The sequence below is a fragment of the Dermochelys coriacea genome, chromosome 2 (genome assembly GCF_009764565.3).
Source record: "Dermochelys coriacea isolate rDerCor1 chromosome 2, rDerCor1.pri.v4, whole genome shotgun sequence".
NCBI classification, from domain to species: domain Eukaryota; kingdom Metazoa; phylum Chordata; order Testudines; family Dermochelyidae; genus Dermochelys; species Dermochelys coriacea.
In genome coordinates, this window is record NC_050069.1 from 240,701,128 (window position 1) to 240,724,024 (window position 22,897).

Below are 22,897 nucleotides of genomic sequence, written 5' to 3' on the forward strand. Positions count from 1 at the left end.
ATTATTTGGGAGAACAACATTATGCAATGGCAAAACACAAAAGCAAAGTGGGTCCCTTTCTTCTTTTTAAAAAGGTTCAAAACAGACAATTTATGAATAAACTATAGCTATTATGCTCAAAATGAAAACATGGGAGAAAAGTGCACTGAATAAAGTAAGTCTATTTACAATGAAGACTTGGAAACAAATTCTTCTTAGGCGACAGGTGACATGAGTTCAGTGATCAAAATATTTTCTTGCTCAGTGGATAATGTTAAACATTTCAAAATGCAGACAATTAGATACAATTAGCAGTTCTTGCTCAAAAGAGCCCATAGAACTGCAAGCTAAGGAGCTTATATTATCCTCCCATTCTAGAGTTAGACAGGAAGCATAGTTCATTGTTATATGAATTGGTATAGAAACAGTATGGAATTTGTCCTGTACTCTTCTATCCAGCTACAGATTGCAGAGATACACTAAGGGCTTCAGGTTTCTAATTTTTTCAATCTCTCAAATTACATAAGCACCTAATTTATCAAAAAGAAATAAAGGGGAAAAATCCATTCAGTGTTGAAATAGACAGACTGCCACCTGGACTGCTTCCTAATGTAAGCAATTCCCAGTGGTAAAGTTTAATACCAGATTTTTGTGCTGTACTAATATATTACTATCAGAAATTTTGTTTTGAGTCCTATATGTGCTGTTAACCAGCCATCTTAATATGCTTTATAAGAAACTCAAACAATTCAATAATTAATCCAGTTTCCTGGAGGAACTCAGATGGCCATTGTCTGTTTCAGGTTTTAGAGCAGCCATACATATATTGGTACTACAGTAAGCACAGCTTTACATCACTTTAATAAGAAGTAAAGAAAAATAACTGTCCTGGAATACACTGTGTGTAGTTTGGCATATACATTATTTTTACTAACACGGGGAGGTTTAAAAAATGCCACACATTTAATCCTTTTACAGTGGATATTTTTTCTTGATATAAACACCTGGGAAATTCTGCCCCTGACAGGCATTAGAATACTAACCTGTACAGAAATGGTAGTTTGTCTCCTGGTGTGCTGGCACCCCAACCATTTATCAGACTGTCTCACAAGGTAAAAATAAAATGGTGCTTGAATTTAACAGAATGCAATCAATTTACAAAGCATGGGCTCTGGTTTGGTCTAGTCAGAAGAGATAAGAAGAATGGACTGGAAGAGCATCATGTAAAATAACACAGGAAATAAAGACTTTTCTTCCCTAGAAATTTTTTTCGTTCTCTCCAACTACACATATTGAAAAATCAAAATACAGATTAAAAGGAAGGCACCTCTAGAAAAAAAAATCTTTTCTCCACTTTTATAGTTTACTGCAGTGATGCAATTCATCTTATTTAATATGCCTAACTGAAATGGTCTTCTGGAGACTGCTACATTTAAAATATCTCTCACAAACTTTGATTAACTTGACAGAAAGTATGGCAGATGACTTTTAATGGCAGGAAGGTGGATTTATTGGCAACAATGTCAGGGTTGCACTTTACAAGAAATTGGCAGATAGTAGAAAATGATTTGGATGGGATTCAGACTCCAACAGATGCAAGAGCTAAGAATTTTCTAAAAGGATTTATTTTAATAGGTAAATAGGGTAGAAAATATTTACTTTGGTTAAAAGTAATAAGTGCTTTACACTAAAACATGTAGAAACTAACTTACAGTGAAAACAGATTGCACTGCTCCTGACATGTGGTCAGAAATGCTCCCAAGGAGAAACGTGTTACCTTTAACCCTATTAAAGGTGAAGCAGACCAACATTATTTAACATACAGTAACAACGTACTTCATTTTTATCCTAATTGGTTTAAATGACATTCAGGGCATTCATTATTCATGAAATGTGACAGAATGGGCAGCTCAGAGTTAGAAAATGCAGAAAAAGTACAGGTCAGTGGCAGCACAAGCTTCCTCACACAGGCATGCAAATATACACCAACTGTGCCTTGGAAAGACCACTGTTCAGGCCTTATTTTTTACCCACTAGGGTAGGTTTTTTGCCGAAAATTTCTCACTGTTGCAGCTCTACCAGTTGTAGCCACGGCAGTTTTGCCAACTCTTGTGGTTTTATTGCCAAATCTTGTGATGCTTAATATTTTAACCACCCCAGGTCATAAAACATCAGACTATCTACTTTCATTTTAAAAAAAGATTCTAGCTCTCATGGTTGCCAAGAAAACCTGAATGCTTAAAAACCAGAAAGCAAATAAAAGAGAACCCAAACTTTAATTAAAAAGCTGTATATTTTAAGCCAATCGCGTGTTTTTGAGGGGCTTGACATGATTTTTGAGCAATTGGGGCTGGCACTACTGCAAAAGTGGGAGTGGTAATGTAGACAATGTTCCAGTGAATGCCAGCATTTAAATCACCATATCATATAGATCTGGTGGTAATCACAGGATTAGAAGATTTGGTGCTTAAAACCTCAGATGCTGCAATGGAGCCCTGACTACACTAGAACTGCCACGACTGGTAGCTAAATTGGTGGTAATAACTTTGGATATTTTTACCAAGAAGTCAAGCATGGCCAACTCCCTAGTGCAAGTGGCTTACATACCTATTCAGGCCTAGACTAAAACTGCAAACAAGGGAGCCATTTGTGATGTCCACTTTGGTGAGGCAGACATTTGATACTTAATAACTAAATATTTCCTGTTGGCCACAGAACAGGCAATGGGCCCTATTTTAAAATTCTCTCAGGGTGGATCTGAACTACTGCATTGTACCCTCACATCTAGCTTCCGGAGAGAGCTCTAGAGAAATTTATGATTGTACAGTCCAGCTTGCTTTAAAGGTACACAAAAATTACAGGATTCGAGTTAATTACCTTCCTCTGTCACAGATACAGTTCATTTGTGACTCCTCAACTCGTGTTTCCAAGTATTTCTCACTATTCTACCTCCCGGGCCTTTGAAGGAGCTATTTTCCCAATAATTTGATATACATAAAAGTAACATTTTACCATGACAGCAAGAACTAAAAGGCATTTTCCTCAATAATAAGGGTAAAAATTACAGTTCTCAAAAACCTGTAGCAATATTAAAGGCTAGATTGTGTGAAGTGGGAACGGTTAGTTGGAAGGTGCAGGGAACCTCCACAATCTCAGGCCTGTGTACAATAGAACTAGTACAATTTATGCCAATCTTCACGCCGACTACTTTATTTCCATGTTCTTCCTCCTCTTATCGCAATTTTCCACCTTTGATTCAGCTCTTTGGAGCAATGACCATCTCTTCCTATATGTTTTTCTAGCACTAGCACAATGAGTCCCTAATCTGGATTGGCTGCTACCACAATACAAATATTAATCAGCACTCCCATAAGAGAAAAAATAAGGGGGACATGTATTCTGCCAGCAGAAGACTTGAGACTTAAAACTAGCACCAGATATGGAACTATTAGCTGAACATTGATCATGTGACTGCGAAGTGTGTATCTGGAAACCTATCCACAGCCAAAACTGCAGAGTGAAATGCCAGCCAGCAGAATTTGGTTTGATTTCCATTGCCCCGTTCATGCAGGGTAGATCACTCACACACCCCACACAGTAGAATTTTGTCCAAAGTAGTGTAGACCTGGAAATATTTACTAGAATTAATGTGTTATTTTCACTATTTATTTTTAAAACAGTGACAAGTAATTTATAGCAATTGAAACAACTTTTAATCTCTGTCATCCCAGTATAAACCTGGAGTATCTCCAAGGTAACTTCATGATAAATTCTCTGGATTTACCCCAGGTAAGAGAAATCACAATCACAACCCATTATTTCTAGGAAAAGCAAGTGACAACACCCACCTGGAGAAGTTGGCCAGAAAAGTAAATGTGTATAGTCAGCCTCTTTCATGCTAAAGTAAACAGCACTGCACCATATCATTTTTCAGAGACAACAGTCTAAAATAATAAAATTGCCACACAGGTAATAAAGCATATTATCAGTTCTTACTGCAATTTTTGAAAACTAGTATCAGCAAACTATTAGCAGCTCACTTACATTTCTGAAACGTCTTAGTTTAACCCCCAAAACCTTGCAATTTATACTTGGGAAACTAGCAGAAGAGTCAGCCATACACAGGCAGTCACATATTAAGGCCCCAGTCCTGCATGTGCTCCATGCAGGGAGATGCTTGTGCAGAGTCTAATCCTACGTGTCTCTATGCAGATGTGTGTATGTAGGATGGTGGGGTCTGCCCATGAAGACCAGCTTGCAGGATCAGGCCCCATTCATTATTACTAACCAAGAAAAAATGCAAAAAATGCATCCGATGAAGTGAGCTGTAGCTCACGAAAGCTTATGCTCTAATACATTTGTTAGTCTCTAAGGTGCCACAAGTACTCCTTTTCTTTTTGCAAATACAGACTAACACGGCTGCTACTCTGAAACAAGAAAAAATGAGAACATTTTAAGAAACAAAAGGGAAACCCTCCCATAATGTAATGAATCATCTGTAAAACTGCATTAAAACGGGAAAAATCAACCGTTGCCACTCTTTTTAAGTCATCATATATAATTTTCTTCAAGAGGTCATAATTTTTCTTGTGTCATATTCTGTGCACAGACATTTTCACACTTCAGAGCGATGAGGAATTTGACAAGTAAGCCTATTAAAGTTATAGCATTTTAATCTTTATGCTTGATAAACACAAACCAAAGTTGTACAGGTTTGATAATGGTAAATTCAACATTAGTTGAATTTATAGTTATAATTAAAAAGAAAAAGAGTACTTGTGGCACCTTAACGACTAACAAATTTATTTGAGCATAAGCTTTCGTGAGCTACAGCTCACATCATCGGTTCATGAAGTGATAGATTTCCACTCCATACGGCTAAATTCAGTGCCTTGCATAATGACAGGTTTCAGAGTAGCAGCCATGTTAGTCTGTATTCGCAAAAAGAAAAGGAGTAAAGCTTATGCTCAAATAAATTTGTTAGTCTCTAAGGTGCCACACATACTCCTTTTCTTTTTGCGAATACAGACTAACATGGCTGCTACTCTGAAAATAGTTATAAATGTCCTTCCAAAACAAATGGATATATAGTGGATGTATTGTAGAAATATAATAAACTACATGGTTGGGCCTAAATAAGCTGATGATTCTCAAACATCAGCACCATTTGTCTAAAGTTAAAACTTAAATCTACTCTCCTAAATTCCTATTCATCCTTCTTATGACATTTTTTCCAAAAAGAACAGTGAATGGTAGATAAAATAAGTATCTACCAAGGCACGACAGTAGCTCTGATGGAGCCAAACAGCAGAGATCTAAATTCTAATAAATAAATGAAGTTTAGCAATTATTGCCAGCAATCATGTCAAGCAGGCCATAGGAAACTGTAGCAGTGCAGCTGGAGAAGGGCAAGATTCTGCAAGCCAGAGAAGTCAATGGAACTCATCCAGCTTTGATAATTTATGGCATGCTGACGAAGGAAGAACCTTCCATACAAGGAACAGCTTTTAAGTTGAACAGTGAAGCTGAAACAGTTTTAGAAAGGAAGAAAACAAAACAAAAAAAACAGAATACCCAAAACTACAGCTACAAAAACAATGACATTCATTTCAATAATTTTAAAAATCATTTATGTGCAAAAACAGATGTTAGTTTGTCAAACTTCGAGGTAAACAGCAAACTGTATTCATGACAACCACTTTGTTTAGCAGTAAATTTGCTCTATTTAATGATGCTGTAAATAGACCTCCACATGTTGCTTCCAAATATTATCATATTGAGTACAAATTCAAGCAGAAGCACATGTAAAGCAAAGTATACATCTGTAATTAATACTGAACTATTTTCAAATACCCAAAACTTTGTATTTCCTTGCACAGGCTATCATAATCATAAAAACCTGAAATGTATAAAATATTTTTGTTTTAGTGTCTGATTATAAGCACTCCAGAGGACACTGAGAAGCAGCTTAGAACCATGGTCTCATTTGCCTTTAAACCTATGAAATATGAGGACCTTTTATGCCTCTCTGGCTCTTTTATCCAGTGTCAAGGGGCTGAAGAGGGAGTGAGGATCTCATGGCTCATGAAGAATTCTAATTCTTACTTTAAAAGAAAAATCACCACAGATACATATTATATATAAAGAAAATAAAAATTAGTGTTTGTTCTTGTTTGAACAAAATAAAAGGGTAAATGTGTGTGCCTGCTCTCCCATTTTGCTGTTTCTGTTGCAGCAGCATTTTGTCAAATATTTTCTTAGGGTTTTTCCAAGAACTGCTCTGACATCACTGATGCTACTCCTGAACACAAGAAAGAACAATAAAGCTGTGTCTATTTGAGCTCCTTTAAAAATACATTGGAAGGAAAGGGGATTTTTTTGTGGGGAAGGGGGGGATTAATATTTGCAACAAAAAGTGTGAGCAGAACAGAAATGAAGATTTTTTTATTTGCAAGGTTTTGGCTAGATCTTAAAACAAGGGGAGGACAAAAAAATTAAAACAAATGTCCTTTTAAATATGACATGGTTGTAACATCTTTAAATTATTATTTAATGAAAACAAAACATTGAGTTTTACACAAGTTCCTTTGATGTGTTTTAACTACATAACTAGAGGGATTACTCTTATATTCTAGAATTTAGTCTCAAAGACACCACTCTAAGCAGTCTGAATTTGAAAATTAGCAAAGGCTAATTCAGAAGCATGCTTCTAAATGAAAACATGCTAATTCAGGAGAAAATACTTCTTAGGCCACGTCTACACTACCCGCCAGATCGGTGGGTAGTGATTGATCCCCGATCACTCTGCTGTCAACTCTGGAACTCCACCAGGGTGAGAGGCAGAAGTGCAGTCGACGGGGGAGTGGCGGCCGTCGATCTCACACCGCGAGGACGCGGAGTGAGTGATTCTAAGTCGATCTAAGATACGTCGACTTCAGCTACACTATTCTCGTAGCTGAAGTTGCGTATCTTAGATCGACCCCCCCCCCATGTAGACCAGGCCTTAGTGTAAATACACTGTACTTAATGAAATATACTCCCTGTTTGAAAAGAAACATTCAACTTTAAAAGTATTCTTTTCTAAATGTTCTGCACGTGCTTACTTCACCTATTCAGTAAGAGCACATGTGAAAGGTACAATATGAATACACGTTAGCATCAGAGTATGAACAGTTTTTATATCTCCAGGCAGTAGAGATTTACAGGTCATCAAAACAACCCATCAGAACATAAAATGAAGTATTTCAGAACTAGTTTGGCATATGAAAATAGTATCTTTCTGATAAAAGTTAAAGTAATGAAACAACCAAGTATTTGAATCAATGGGAATTTGGAGGGAAATTGTCAAATTCTACAGGGATTTTTTCCCCCTCCTCAAATGACTGCAGTTTCTGAGATTTTTCCTTTTTTTTTTCTATTTTATTTGGCTCCAGTCTCATAATTAAACACCAAACAGCATTATAGGATAAGGAATGTCATTCAAAAGTTATCGTTTTATCAAACTTTTATTGATGTTACAGAAAAATCATGTAGTATCTTCCAGAATCCCACTATGAGAATCCAACATTTTTTAGGTCTGATCTTCCTATGTTCCCATAACCAGGCTAAAGTCTTGGACTTTTCAGAGTTTTAGCAAAGTCGTATGTGCCTACCCCAGACTTTCTATGGATAATTCTTCCATCACTGTACTACCACAGGTACAGCTCGACAGATGATAGAAATGGAGGAAGCAATAGGGTAAAAGGAGTATCAGCATTTTTATCATTGTGTCATCTTACGTCCTTCGAGCACCGTTAGATAACATAGCGGTGAGTACCTAAGCCATCTACGTTAGTGTCCCCAAAAGAGTCTAGGTGTAGACGAAGTTTTAGCTCATAGTAGCATAAACACAACTTTTAGGCTGTGTCTACATTGGCTGGCCAAACAATATAGGAACCCCATTTGGTCACAACAAACTTTAAACAAGACTTATAACCTTGATTGTTAGTGCAGAAGGAATCAGAGCCAGCAGTGTGAAGGTTATCTTTATAATCAGAATATCAAACTTTTTTTTTTAAGAAAGCTTAAGTTCTGAAGACTGCTAAAGCAATCCATAGGAGCTCCTTGGAGTTCATTAATATTTTTTCTTGTGGTTTTCTATTGTCCCAGTGTACAACTGTGCTCCATATTTATAAGCATAAAAAAGCATGTACATTAAATCTTAACATGCACCCAGAGAACTGTATGCATATATACATTTCCCATAAAATCTGGAGGCACTGTTAAGACTGCAAATTATATTTTCAATCTGGTTTGTCATTCTGTACAAGAAGAGCATTTGTATGCCATTACTTTACAAAGGGCACACATTAATGTATCTGAGTTCAGCACAATATCAGTTCCTCCCTTTTTCCTCTTAATTTCAACCTCTGACATTCTGCATACTTGTTTCTGTGAAGGACCTTGTGCATCAACCTTAAGTATGGCATTATATAACAGGCTTGTGTGTGTCTCTGTGTGTGTGTGTGTATATCTATATATCTAGATATATAGATAGATAGATATATCTGAAAAGGCCTATGGTGAGAATTAACAGTTTTGTATTCAGCAAACAAACCTAAACTACATGTAAAACTACTGCAACTGATCACCAAAGAGAATGGGTGAATTAACTGTAAATTTTTGTGACACTGTAAATCAGACACAAATAAATCAGTAACCTTGGAAACGGAATACTTTTTGAGCTGAATTTTGCCAATGCTTCATTTTTCAGCATTATTAGAAAGTTCAATAACTCCCTGTTTGGAGAATGAATTAAAAATAGTCCAAAGAAGAGAGGGGTCTTCACAATTATGATGATTCTGCCAATGACTGAAAAGCTCCTCTTTTCTTCTAAATACCTGCTTGCATAAAATGCAGTTATAATCAGCTTTACACCAAATTTGAATTTTTTTATTTTGTGTGGAACAGCCAAAATTTTGAAACTCCTTTCCTGGTTCACTGTTACCTGATGGAATAAGCTCACTTTTAGTTAATATATCAAAATTATTTTGGTGAAGATATATTTGCCTTTTCAGTTTTGGAAAAGCATAAAACTCTTCCTCACAAGTGCCATGTTTGACTGGATTTCGTCTCTCTTTGTGCTGCTTCCAGAAATGAGCTGCATGTTTGATTAGTTCTTCCTGAGCGCCCTTGCCTCCCTGTAGAATTTCTTCTTTTATTCTTCCTTGGAGCTCCTCTCCATGAAAACACAACAAATGAAACTTCATCTCAGCAAAAGACTGTGCAGTAAACTGGCATCTGCCACAACTGATCTGCAATTTGACTTCTCCTTGACTCTGAAATAAATCTTCAAAATTGCATTTATTTCCCCTAAAATAGGAAGAAAAAAAAGGAATATGTACGCTACTTCAATACTAGCCATGTTTGGAATTAAAATGGAAATTTCTAATCTTCTAAATTTTAAGAAGTGGAAAAGGAGGAGGAATTTATGAAACATTATATTTACTTTATTAAAACCATGCATTTTTACTGCAATTAATAAAATGTCTGAGGTATAAGGACCGCAAAGAAAAATAATGTGATAAAATAGTAGGCAGTATGGGGTGAACAAAACAAATTATATGAAATTATATACAAATTGAAGCTGTCAGGAAAATAATTGTCTTCAAAATCAGGTTTTGTTAAACTTTTACCAATCCCTAGATAAATTTCAATAAAATGTTAAAACATAACAATAACCATATGTTGGCAACCCAAATATTGCAGCACTGTGTTAGTAAGATGGAAGTGAAAATTACTAGACATTGACTTTCAAAAGAGAAATTCATCAGGCTATTTTCATTTATTGACATGAGAAAAATCCAAGTTCTTTTTTTAAAAGGCAGAAATAGGAAAAATAAAATGGAATATTAAAGTTTTTTCGATTTTAACAGTCTATTACTCCTGAGGGCATTCTGCACCAAAAAAATTAAAATTCGGCACACACTATTTGTCAAATATATGTGGAGGCTCCGGCATGGCACTGGGGAGAACAGGCCACTGGCTGCACAGAGGTGGTTGATCACTGTGCAGCTCCCCCCCGCGGGATACGGATTCAGCAGTGAGGCTGTACCCAACTCTGACACAGTGCAAAGTCCTGGCCTGCCCCTCTGTGTGGGCCAGCAGGCTCAGCAAGGCAGGATCCAAGTGTGAAGGAGCTTAATGTGGGGAGGAACCAGGTGTGGGTTGAGAGGGTTCTTTGTGGGGCAATTTGGGTGCGGGTGGCTCAGTGGGGATCTGGGTGCAATCTGGATGCACAAGGGCTTGTTGGGGGTTCTGGGTGCAACAGTAATGGGACTCTGCAGGGGGTCCAGATGAGATGGTTGAGGCTCAGTGGGAGGAGGGTCAGGTCGGTGTGGGGGGGTAGAGCTAGGCAGGAGAGTCTGGGTGTGAGGGGGCTCAGTGCGGGGTCCAGGTGCTAGGGGATTGGGGCTCAGTGGGCTTGGCATTCAGGTGCAGCTGGTTGGAGCTCCGTGGGGTGGGGATCTGGGTGCGGGTGGTTCGCCAGGTGCAGGGGGAGTGGGGCTCATCGGGGGGAAGCGGGTTCTGAGTCTGCAAGAGAAAGGCTTGGCAGGAGGGTCTGGGTATGAGGGGGTCTGGATGCCTGGGGTTGGACGCATGGGGGAGCAGCTCCATGTACAGGGATCCCTCCCCCTGTAGCTGAGGAGCGATGGGTGCAGGAAACAGGGGAGTTTGCAGAGCTTCCTGCAGCCAAGGACAAATCTGTGGGTGGCTCTGACCCAGCCCCGAATGCCATGCAAGGGAAGAGGAAGTTCCATCCCCCACAGCTCAGCTGTGACCAACAGCCAAGCCTAGTACAGGGTAGGAGCCACCAGCCGGGTCTTCATCAGTTCCGCCTCCTGCCCCACAGTGATTTTTCTCTCTCCAGCTGCTCTGGGCACCTGAAACATACTGCTGGGGAGGCTCGCATGACCGCACTTGCAGCTTCCCTTTGCTTCCCTGTCAGAAAGTAATTTTTAAGCAGGGAAACAAAGAAATCTGCAGGGTACATAAATTCTGTGCATGCGCAGTGGCGCAGAATTGCCCCAGGTGTAGTCTATGATACTGTTGATGATATAGGTAAAGATTTTAAAAATATATATATAATTTATAACCAGACAGTAAATGCCCTTTTAATTTCTTTCTGTAACAGGATATAAAAAGATATGAAAGATAAAGGAAACAGATGTACAGACAGACAGCATCTCTTTGATTTGAATCAGGTTTTTGATATGGCTCCACAGAATACTTTCCCATAGTAGCTAGAGAAATATGGGTTAGATGGAATTACTATATAGTGATACAAAACTGACTAAAAATTTCGAACTAACAGGGTAATTATAAATGATTCATCATAAACTGGACAGTGAAAATTAATGAGGTATTATTGCGTGTCCACTTGGGTCCAATACTATTAACATTTTAATTAACATTTCAGAGGACAGACAATTCACTAGTCATACTCACAATGGTATAAAGCAGAGAGGGGGTCAAATTAAAACACAGTATAGTATTGATACAGTAGAGAAACAAAATGAACTTAATAAACTACATTTTAATAAATACAAATGCATAGTAATACAAACTAGAAAGATAGCATTTATCAGCCATGGAAAGATTAGTTCACCACAAGGTCATAAGGTAGGAGCAGGAACATTTTCTATCTTCTATAATAGAGAACAGAAAGCAGTAATCAAATGCATGAATATGGACTAGGTAGCAGTACTTCTGAGAAAGAACAGGGTAACAATACATAACATGGTAAACAGAGTACAAGTGAACAATGCAACACCATTAGATGTCTTGAAATGTTGTGTTCAGTTTTGAATACCATTCTTTTTAAAAATACAAATGGGAAAGAATACAGATGAGAACAAGGCTAAAATGAAAGACTAAATATTAGGAAATACTTTTAACTGTAAGAAGTCAGGGAATGAAAAAAAAACCCAGTTCCACTATTGGTTGTGGTATTACTTTAATAGGAAATATTCAAGACTAGACTAGACACCAATCTGTCAATGATAATTTAGGATTAATAAATCCTGATCGACTATAGGAGGAAAGGGATGGACTAGATGACTGACTAGAGAGGTCTAACAAATTTGCTAGCTGCTCTGAATCTCACCTTGGAAGAAAAAGTTAATAAAAATAAAAAACTTTTATAGTAATACAAGTCCATAAATAACACTAAAACAATTAAATCATTTTCTTATTGCCATTTAACTTGTATATGCACTCACCTTTCTGTTATTTCTTTTGCTCCTTTTATATTTATGTCTCTATTCTTTAAAGCATCTTGCAACTGCTGTTCACTTGTGGAGGGCTCAGTGCTGATAACAACCCTGTGTACTTCCTTCAGATGGCCAAAGTATACTCTTGCATGGCCAAATACTTTGGCACAAAACTCACAACACACAAGTTTCTTGAGTCTACCTTCGTTGTGATGAAGCTTCATGTGAGTGCTTAGGCTTCCTGAATGAACATATGCTTTATGGCAAATTCGACAACTATAAGGCCGTCTATTTGTGTGTGAGTTCATGTGGTCCTGAAGATGGTGTTTAAATTGAAAGTTGTGGTTACAGACATGGCACTTATGCCATGGCTTAGGTACAGTAGAAAATACATTTCTACACAGATCACTTTGTTTAGCAGAAGTGCCATCACTCTGCTTATAACTTAAATATTTATTTGGAAGTGGATCATTTAAGAAAATGTCTTGTTCTATGCAGTCAGGAGTATGAGTTTCTATTATAGCTGCAGGAGAAGTCAGTGGAGCTAAAGCCTGCATAACAACTACAGGTTTTGGTCTGATACTACGGTATTTTGTCAGCGACTCAGCCCTACAATCTTTTGATTCACGGGGATTAACTTTTATTCTCTCTTTACCCTCTCTAAATTTATTAATGATGCACTTTCTTCTTTTGGTCTGAAATGCCAATATATCATCTGGGGTTCTTCGTTTTCTGCCTCTTCTCTTAGAGGCTACACCATTCAATTTCTTTAGATTATCAACATCCAGTTTAGTGGCTGGACTGAAGGTATTTTCATAGGGGGCTTGTTTGGAGATTTGTGCAAAAGATATCGCTAGTAGTTTATCATAAACTCTGGTAGAAACATTAAAGGTTTTCACCAAAGGTGGTATTTTTTCACATTCAGGTCTTCGCCCAGGAGTAGATGCAGCCACAGTGTTAGAATTTTGTTTAGGTTTACAGAGCATTGCATTTTTCATTCTTGAATATGGCAAAATAGGAATTTTTCCTTTTGGTGTGGACTGAGTCAATTGAACTTCATTGCCAAATATTGCCGGTGACCGGACAGTGACAGAATTTGCGGAATTCACCAGTTTTTCTTTAAGTTTCTCAGACAGTATGACTGAGCCTTTTGTGGCTTCAATAGTTGATTTCATGGAATGTAGATTTATTTTCACAGGATTTCTAGCATTCATTGGCTTGGATAAAGATTCCTTAATGACAGATGGTCCCAAAATACTATCTTCAGCAGTTTCTGTTTTGTTTAGTAAAGGAGATACAGATTCTACACAGTTGTCTTCACTGAGTAAAGTAGCAACTGTAATTTCAGTAGAACCATGATCAATTAAAATAACTTGTTCAGATGAATTTGTAGTAGAATGAGCTTCAGGAAGGTCTCCAGTTGAAGTAGTCATTGCTGGTGTCTGTGATGAAATGTGTGCCTTGGTAGGAATCTTGTTAGGTGCACTTGACAAAGAGGTTTGAATTGTTTTTTTGTCAATCAACAATTTATTTTTTACAGATTGATACCTAGGAATAGGTAGCTTGAGGTTTTCAGGAGGGGGCACATTTGATTGTTGGATTCGTTGTGCTGCCAGTGAAGGGGTAATATGTGGCAAAGCTACAAGAGAAAAAGTTCCCTCACGACCAGCAACTTGCATTAGAGTATAGTTTTGTGTTGGCATTATAAGTGGTTTAGAGCTTGCAGATGAAATTGGATTAGTTTGTTCAGGAAGAACAGGTGGAAGACAAGACAACCCTGATGTTATAATTTTGGGTACCATCTTTGGTGCAATTGTCCTAAACTGACTTTTATTCTGAAAAGCGTTTCCACTTCTTATTATCCCAGAAGAAGATTTCCGTTTATCTGAAATAATGAAATAAAACACACAAACATGTAATATAACGTATAACAACTTTTTTGTTTAAATTACTTTATCAAAAAGGAACTTGTTTAGGAGGGATTCCATTTCACAAAAACTTACTATGTTGAGCATGCCTTTCTACCTGTCATGTTATCTTGCAATTCCTTTCTAACGCTTGTGGGTTTTTTAGATCTAGACAGAAGCTCATCTGATATTTCAAAAATTAATGCTACAAAACATGTAAACGTACCTTGGGATAAAATGTACTGCCAGCAAAACCTTATAATCACTCTTATTTCTGCCTGTTGAAATGATATGCACTTTGGCTGCATAGCACCAGAGTTCCATTTAAAGCTATGGTTGTAGTTCTATTCCCTTGTGGGACTCTTTTTTTAAAAGCTTTCCTCAGACTTTTATGTTTTTACATGTTTTTACAATTAAATCACAGACATTATAAAAGTGAGTCAACTCCTTTTAAAGTATTAATGGAAGAACAAAGAAAAACATGTTGATAAAGAATAAAGCTAATGAACAACAGAAGAAAGTTAAAATATACAAAAGGCAATGAACATGGATCAGCAGAGGCATAAGCCTACCTTTTAGGTAGTATGTGGAAAGACATTAAAGATGTGTCGCACTGCACCATTGCCATTTTCACATTACAGCCTCATTGCCTATCAACAAACAAACTCATTCTCTGACACCTCAAATTAGCACAGCCTGACGTTATTGCAGAAAAACTCCTCTCACTTTCTAGGAAGGAGGATGAACCAATGTTGCTCTAGATTTCCTGCTTGCTGATTTCAGTCACTTTGGTTTAAATCAATCCATCCTGTAACTTGAGATAGCTCTCATCCAGAACACTAGATGCTCAAATTCCAGAAATACAATCTGGTCAGGTCCATCACCTGTACGGTCCTAGGCCTTCAAGTAATATTGGGAAAAGAGCAAGGTGTGGTATTAGGAAAATTCAGTCTTAAACAGAGGGCTGTCAAACAGACAATATAAGAAATAAAGCAATATTGAAGGCTACAAGACACACCAAAAATGTTCACAGTGAAATACCGAGAAGTTGAAGTTTCTGTTATACGTACAGCATCACTGTACAGAGACTGAGAGTACCTTCCTTCTAATACTGCCAACTCTAACACTTTTATCCTTATATAGCATATACCAATTCATATTACAAGTTACATACATTATTTTTAAAAATACATTTTAATCTCACCCTAAAGGCCGTAATACAGAGGGGTTTTCACTAGAACCCACTGCTCTGCCAGAGTCCCTGGGCACAGAATCAAAGTAAAAAACCTATTCTTAGCTCTTAATACACAAGCTCTCAACTGTTAATATTATTGGTAGTACTCAGGCTTTTTGCTTCTTACACACAATTGTTGTTTTTAAGGTAAGATTTTATGTGCGTTTTGAGAAGTACAACATGACTATGTGCATTAATGTAATCATTAGCCCTGGCACATAATTCCGAGCTGTAGGCTAGATTCTGAATTTGAAAGTTCAAAATGCCTATATTATTTAATGACAGGAGATTAAAGGACAACTATATTTTTCTTTTAGGGGATAGAATCTGCTCTTATTTACTTTGTTACTTTCACCATGTTTGGATGTCAAAGAGTTTCTACACAACAGGCAGTTTTTTAGTTTATTACAATATTCCACATGAGGTTGTTTCCATTCTTCCTTCAATTTTGGCTTTCTCTGTGGTCTCCGTCATATTATCCCAAAGTCATTCAACAAAGTGAACATTCTGAGATGGATGACAATAGCTTTTTGTTTGAAGTGATGCTATAGCCTTTTTGATCCCAGGTTATTAGAGAGACAAGTTGGGCAAGGTGATATTTTTTATTGGACCAACTTCTGTTGGTGAAAGAGACAAGTTTTGAGCTTACACAGAATTCTACCAAATAAGTACTTTCCCTCTGACTAAAGAAGATGACCTATCAGAGACAATAATCCCAGTAACTCCCTGTGACAGACTGACAATATCCTGAACAAACCTTATTGAATTAAGTTAAACTTTACTAAATTAAGTTTAGCATCTTTGGAGTTCACTGTATTACAAATGCAAATATGTATGAACTATTGTGGGATTGTATGGAAGCTTTTTTAGATTAAGGGAGTTTCTCTAGGAGGAGGGGATATATGCTAATATAATTCCTCTTTTTATCAACCCTTTGAAGACTCCCCCTGAGGAGAGAGAGACCCATTGCACACTAATTATCTGCTTCTGGGAACACCAGATCAAAGATCTTTAATCTTTATAGTAGAGTGGACTAAACTTGTCATTTGAGTGTGCCTGTTCTGAGCTGAAGCTCTGATGAACTTATAATCACAAGGAAGCCCCTCAGATGGGGTGCTGAAAGAATGTTCTGGCCAGAGCCCACGTGACAGTCGGGAAGAACTCTGGGAAATACACAGTGAGGGCAGAGAATTGTGCAGCCTGGACACACCCTGGTCCGAAGGGCGCGAGATGTGGGTCTCCACCCAGAAAGGCAATGGCTGGAGATCTGGAAGCTGAGTTGGGCGCCCTTGCTGGATCACGGAGGGGAAATACAGGTGCAGTGGCCCTGAACACTCTAGGACCCAGGAGCCCAGAAATGTCAGGCACCACAAGAACTATTAATTTGGGGGTACGAGGCACCTTTTTTGGAAACTGCTGCATTAGATAGTGGGTATTTTTACATATTGTCCTTTTGTGAAACTCATGAATTTTCTTTATTGCAAACTTAGAAGACAGTAAAATGGTATTTATTGAAAGGAATTCTCTATACAATTCATCATTCTGAAGTGACAGTCTCATGAAGTTCTTAGCCAATAGAATAATAATTCATGAAACGGCCTTTAAAATAATGGATTTTTAAATCAATTTTTCATATTATGTAGTATATTGTAATGTTAAGCAATGATTTAGCTGAGTTTGAGACAAACACTTTTTTCAACTGGTCATAATTTTATTATAAATATTCCTTCCAAGCTGAACCATCCCATGTTTGGTCTCAGTATTGAGTGCTGATTTTTTTGCCAAGCTTACATTAGATAATCTAGTGAAGAAGCGTGCGTTGTAGTTTTTTTGGTATTGTAATGGATCACACACTTTTATCGCCTCCCAGTGGGAATGCCTTTCAGTCCAGTTTCCCACCCAAGATTGGGTTTAGCTTCAGCTCAGGTTTGCAATTTCTTTGCCCCTTTTGTTATCAAAGTGGGAGTGGGATTGGAACAATGCTTATGCCCCATTGCAGCAAGGATAGTTAGTATGGGAGTCTGGGCCCTCCGATGCCAACAGACACTGATCCAAGGCACAGCACCCTGGAGTGCCCTTGAAACCTTTCGTGGGTCACTTCCTATTATCTGTCCCTTCCCAGGGCTTCAAGTCCAAATCCCTTACCCAGGAGGCCTCAGGATATGTCTGTCTTCCTCCTCAGCTTCCCCTTCAGAGCGGAGTTGTCCCCGTTTAAGCTTCCTCTCCAGTTGTAGCATACACTGCAGGTCTGGAGGATTAAGACTACCTGGGCCCAGTACTGTACTCCTTTGGGCCCAGTGTGGATTTTCTGTACAGATATGCAGAGGATACTCAGCTTTTTATTTCCCTCTCATCCAACAGCTAGTGTAATTAAGATTCTTATCTAATAATAGAGAGACTGGGGCATCAAATCCTGTCTCAGGTAGCCACAGCAGCACATGGGACAGCAGGGGGAGCTATGGGTAGCCTGCTAGAGAAGAGATGTGACCCACTGCCAGTGGAGCTGCTGCTTCTCCCCCAATCATGGCTCCCATGCCTCCCAATCATGGGCCATTCTACCTCTTCTAGGTAAAAGGAGGAATGCTGGATGCTCTCTCTCTCCTCCCTCGGCCTCCTCTCCTTTTTCCTCCTTTTCCATTATGCTGGTGGTCGTGGCAACACGAAGATGGAATGGCAAGGGGCTGGCCAGGAAGACATACAGGTGACACCAGTACGACTGTTCATAGGCAGTACTATGGGTGGCATTTGTGTGAATACCACGACTTCTTATTTTTTGTAATTTAACCAAGGAGTACCTGAAACTTGCTATGTTACGTATGGCAGAAAGCTTCAAGATGTCAGAAACACTATTTAGTGATAAATGTTAATTGTTAATGGCAAAAACTGTATTATGGGAGTATTATATAAGAGATAGTATTATATAAGAGTAGGTATATGTAGATTGAAAGATAATGCAAAGAGTATAGCTCTCAATGTGTCAGGTGTGACAGTTTTTTTTAATTGCATTTAGTGATAAAGAAAGCATGACAAGCACTGTGGCCACACAGAGAGGTTCCGAATGAGGGAGAAAAAAATATGTGATTATGTAAAGGCTGTATCATAATGGATATGCAGTAGGGGGCTGAATTAAATTGTATAAGCAGCCTTAATTCTAGCACTTCCTAACTTTCATGTGCTTGACTTTGCAATCTAAACAACATTTTTTAACTTTTAAATATATTTGTATTAATAGTTGTGCCTGAAGGTCCTAATCAGGATTTGGGCCTCATTGTACTAGGCACTATAGAAACATAAGAAAATGCAGTCCTTGCATTGAATTGCTTATAGTTTTAAAAAAAAAATGCCACATAACACACGTAGATACAGTACATAACAGAGTATGGATTCAAAACTGTGTGACAGTATGCATGTTGGAGGAAACTATATCAGGTAAAAAGAAAAGGATGACTTGTGGCACCTCAGAGACTATTACATTTATTTGAGCATATGCTTTCGTGAGCTACAGCGCACTTCATCGGATGCATGTAGCTCACAAAAGCTTATGCTCAAATACATTTGTTAGTCTCTAAGGTGCCACAAGTACTCCTTTTCTTTTTGCGGATACAGACTAACACAGCTGCTACTCTGAAACCTGTCATTATATAAGGTAAGGTACTACAGGAGTCAGTATTGGAAACCATCATGTTGACTATTCTCATGAAGGAATTAGAGGAAGATAGATTAAAATCAATACAGAATACACTTGATCCCACACCAAAAGCAGAGGCACAGCAAACACACAGGAGGACAGAGTAAAGTGCTAAAGTGATCTGGAGAGACTAGCACAATAGATACATGGGATTAAATAAGATTTAACGCTTATAAACAATGTCCATCTACTTGGAAAAAAGATGCAAACCGATACTAATTGGAAGCGAAGTTATATAGATAGCAAGAAAAACAGAAATACTTATGGGTGACAATAAGTAAGAAATTGCAAGGAATTGTCCTTGAAAAAATAAATCAACATTATTTTTTATTCATATGAACTAAACAGATAGATATCTTGTATAAAATTAGGGAAGTGATAATGCTTCTATGGGTAGCTCTGTTACAAATTACCAATATCTAAAATACTGGGTGCTATTCTGGTCCTCAGAGTTTAAGGAGGATATTGAAAAGGATAAAGAAAATACAGAGGAAAAACAAATATACGAGCTAGATATTATTATTATGTACATGTACAAAGATTAGAAGATAACATACAAGGAAAGAAATCAATTTATGCAATATTTAAAAACTCAATGGGGACATGATTGCTGTATATAGACACACTAAAGGAAATAAGATGTGAAAAAAGAGTTTATTCACAAAAAGGTAGTACAAGGAGGAAAGGCCTAAAATTAAAAAATAAACTTTTAGACTATCAATTGGCATGTTTTTTGTAAAGCTGGAGAAAATAGGCATTGGGACAGTTTTCTCAGGGCTCAGTCATAAGCCCTCTTCCATATCCACACAGAAGGGGAAGGGGATCGCCCTCGCTCTTCTGTATGGGCTATACAGGAGGAGGAAAAAAGAGACCACCACTGTCACTGGGCTGCTTAGGTTCCAGCTCATGCAAAAGGGAGTTCCCCCATGAAACAAAGAGGAAGCACCAGACCGGATTCTCAGAGTAAATCTGATCCATGACGTGTTACCTCTTACTACAGTCATAATAGAACAATCCTGTCCTGTACCTACCTAGCTACTAGGTAGGACATGAGCGATAATAATGTAGGTCAACATCCAGGAATCTGGATGACTCAAGGTGGTATTTTCTGGCCCTACTATCTATGAATTTTACAGAAGAATACGAGTTTTCGATGTCTGCATGAAATCATGAAGGCAAAATACCTCTAAACCACCATAGTCTTAGAAGACATTACAGACTAAGAATAGTCAACCTTTATTTCCTTGGTAACTGTTGTCCACTTCAATCAATCAATTAATTCATTTGGAAAATAGTGAACAACAACAAAAATCTCATCTCACAGTAACTACCTAACTGAGTGTATGACTGGACCAATAACAGACAAACATGAAACAAGAGAACGATCATCTTGCTTCACATGAAAATTCAGACTTTAGATCAATAGGGCTTCATATAATTATTTTATTAAATGTGTCATAATATTCCCAGTTTTTTGTTGACTTTAAAAGAACTAATCATTTCTAAAGGGAAATACAAATGGTTGAAATATAGAAGAAAATTGTTATAACTGAGAGTCGATATTACATGTGTGTCAACACTAGCCAACTATTACATTTTACCAAATCTCCATACCCACTGTGGATACTGTCTTTCCAGTATAAGTTTCTTGTGTTTGACGACACAGCATAGTTTGTTGGACACAATGTTTCTCTTCAGGATTAGCATGCAAAAAACCACGATCTGCAAAAGTGCTTCAGTCACTTATAAACAGATCCCAAGACAAGAAATACATTAAAGAGACAATATACAGCTTTATCTTCCAGTTAATGCATTAAAAAAGATAAAGCTTCCTCCTCTTTGTCATTCTACTTCCACTCAAATAGCACTTTAAAAACTTGTATATTAAATGCTAAAAACAAGGTGATAGTTTAATAAATGACAAACGCTGGTTAATTTGATAAACAGACAGGACGATTTAGTTTCAGTGTTATGGCATGCAGTCAACAATACCAAAACAAAACAAAAAGCTCAAAGAAAACTGAAGTTCCAACAGCTCTTAAATACAGAGGGCTTGAAGGCAGTGCTGATTTACACTTCACACAATCCCACTGACATCAGTGGGACTGCACAAGCTAAGTAAATTCAGCACAGAATATCTTGAAAACTGATTCTGATGCACACTATTACAGGCGAGGCTGATAGCAGCACCTATTATGGTTACCCAACAATGACCATTATAAAAACCTGTTTCCATACTTTAACTGTTTGGACTGAAGTTTTTCATGCTAGCTGTTTGACTCGTAACGAATTTTTTTGGACAATTTCAGTTGAAATGGTTCAACTTTTTTCAAGAATGAGACTACGGGGAAAATATGTTGTTCTGTCCATGTAAAAACTCCTGGCAACCTTGTCTTTTAAAAAGCTCTAGAGACCCCATGTTCTGTAACAGACACTTGAAATTTGCAGTGAGGATGAGAAACTGTTTGTACATGCTCAGTAGACTTCTTAGATTTTTAGTAGCTAAATTTCCTGGAGAATCCATCTGCATTGGGCATTCTTCAGCAAATGGCTAAGCATGATTTGCCCTGCAATTGCACCTGTATGCTGTGAACCATGCCAGGTCCAGGCAACTGAACAGAAAGCAAGGAGACTCTCTCCTGTGCAGAGATCCAAATGCAGATGGAACAAGAGCCAGACCTGCGAGAAGAGTCCACTGGGACCGGGAGCTAGAGGAGGGGAGGGTTGGGCAGAAATCATGACTGGAAGCTGGTTAGGATGGTGAGAGGGAAAATGAAACGAGTAGTTTGGGTGGACAAAGACTGCTATGGGAAGCCATTGCGGGGACTGCGACTGGCTGAGCAAAGAGATTAGGAGCTAGGTATGGGGCTGGGATTGAAAAAAAGTTGGGCGGATAGAAAAAAAGAAGGGAGACTGATCTGATGTGGACTCAGGGTGAATAACTGCAATTAGCTAGGCAAAGAGGGTTGAGGAGCCAGGGGTGGGGACACTAAGATTTGACAAAGAGGCCAGGATATAGATTGGGATTAGGAGCCAGTGGGGCAACTGGATGCCAGTGAGTGGGCGAGAGACAGATCGGGTGATGAGTCATGATATGGGAGAGGCAACTGGGATTGACTGGGCAAGGAGACTGGGGACAAAGATCTGGGGAAAGACTAGGAATGCCTTAGCTAGGAGACTAAGACTGGACGTAAAGAGAGGTGAGACTAAGACTGGCATAAAACACCTAAAGAGTGGAGACTGGGACTGGGTAGGCAAGGACAGGGACTAGGTCAAGGTATGGGAAAGAAACATGACTGGGACAAGGAGAGGTTACAGGAGACGAGGTAGAAGAATTTGTGCCCACCAGAGCAAACTCCCTTCTAGATCTTGAGTCTCATCATTCTTCTTCTGACAACAAACATCTGTGAAACCCAGTGGCTGATGACCACCCATGTTGATGGCAACAGGATGCCATATAACCGAATTTCTGGTTGCTTTTTTAAAAACATAGGAAATTACACACACACACACACACACACACACACACACACCTATGTTAAAACATTATTAAGGTTGCATTTCAAGCATTTAAAAGCTGGGAAATGCCAGAATTAAGGTGGCTTGTCCAACCTTAATTCAATCCCCTTGTGCATTATGATAGTCTATAATTACATGATCATATACTATTTATTTCATAGACCCCTAACTGTAGGATCCTTGCTTCATTTGATGGTAAATCTGCTGTGAATGAGCCAGGGAATTGCACAAGAAAAGGCAGTCTCAACCCTTGGTTCTGCCAGAATTCCTATGTGATTCTGGACAAGTCACTTAAACCAAACTTTTCACAGGTGGTCAT

The 22,897-nt window shown here is 38.2% G+C and overlaps 1 protein-coding gene across 9 annotated transcripts in view; it reads right to left on the reverse strand.

Moving 5' to 3' along the window:
- Positions 1-8,720: 8,720 nt before the first annotated feature.
- ZNF438 (zinc finger protein 438) overlaps positions 8,721-22,897 on the reverse strand; it is a 97,471-nt gene continuing 83,294 nt past the window's right edge. For 5 of the 9 annotated variants that reach the window (XM_043509536.1, XM_043509534.1, XM_043509532.1 and 2 more), the window contains 3 exons: positions 13,478-14,115; positions 12,240-13,447; positions 8,721-9,330 (listed from right to left, as the gene is read on the reverse strand). In XM_043509536.1, the coding sequence (XP_043365471.1) occupies positions 8,721-9,330; positions 12,240-13,447; positions 13,478-14,032 (2,373 nt within the window). In that variant the 5' untranslated portion in view covers positions 14,033-14,115. Of the gene's footprint in view, positions 9,331-12,239; positions 14,116-14,863; positions 15,010-22,897 lie in introns of those variants that run through there. The other 4 variants (XM_038391514.2, XM_043509529.1, XM_043509530.1 and 1 more) reach the window with 2 other exon arrangements.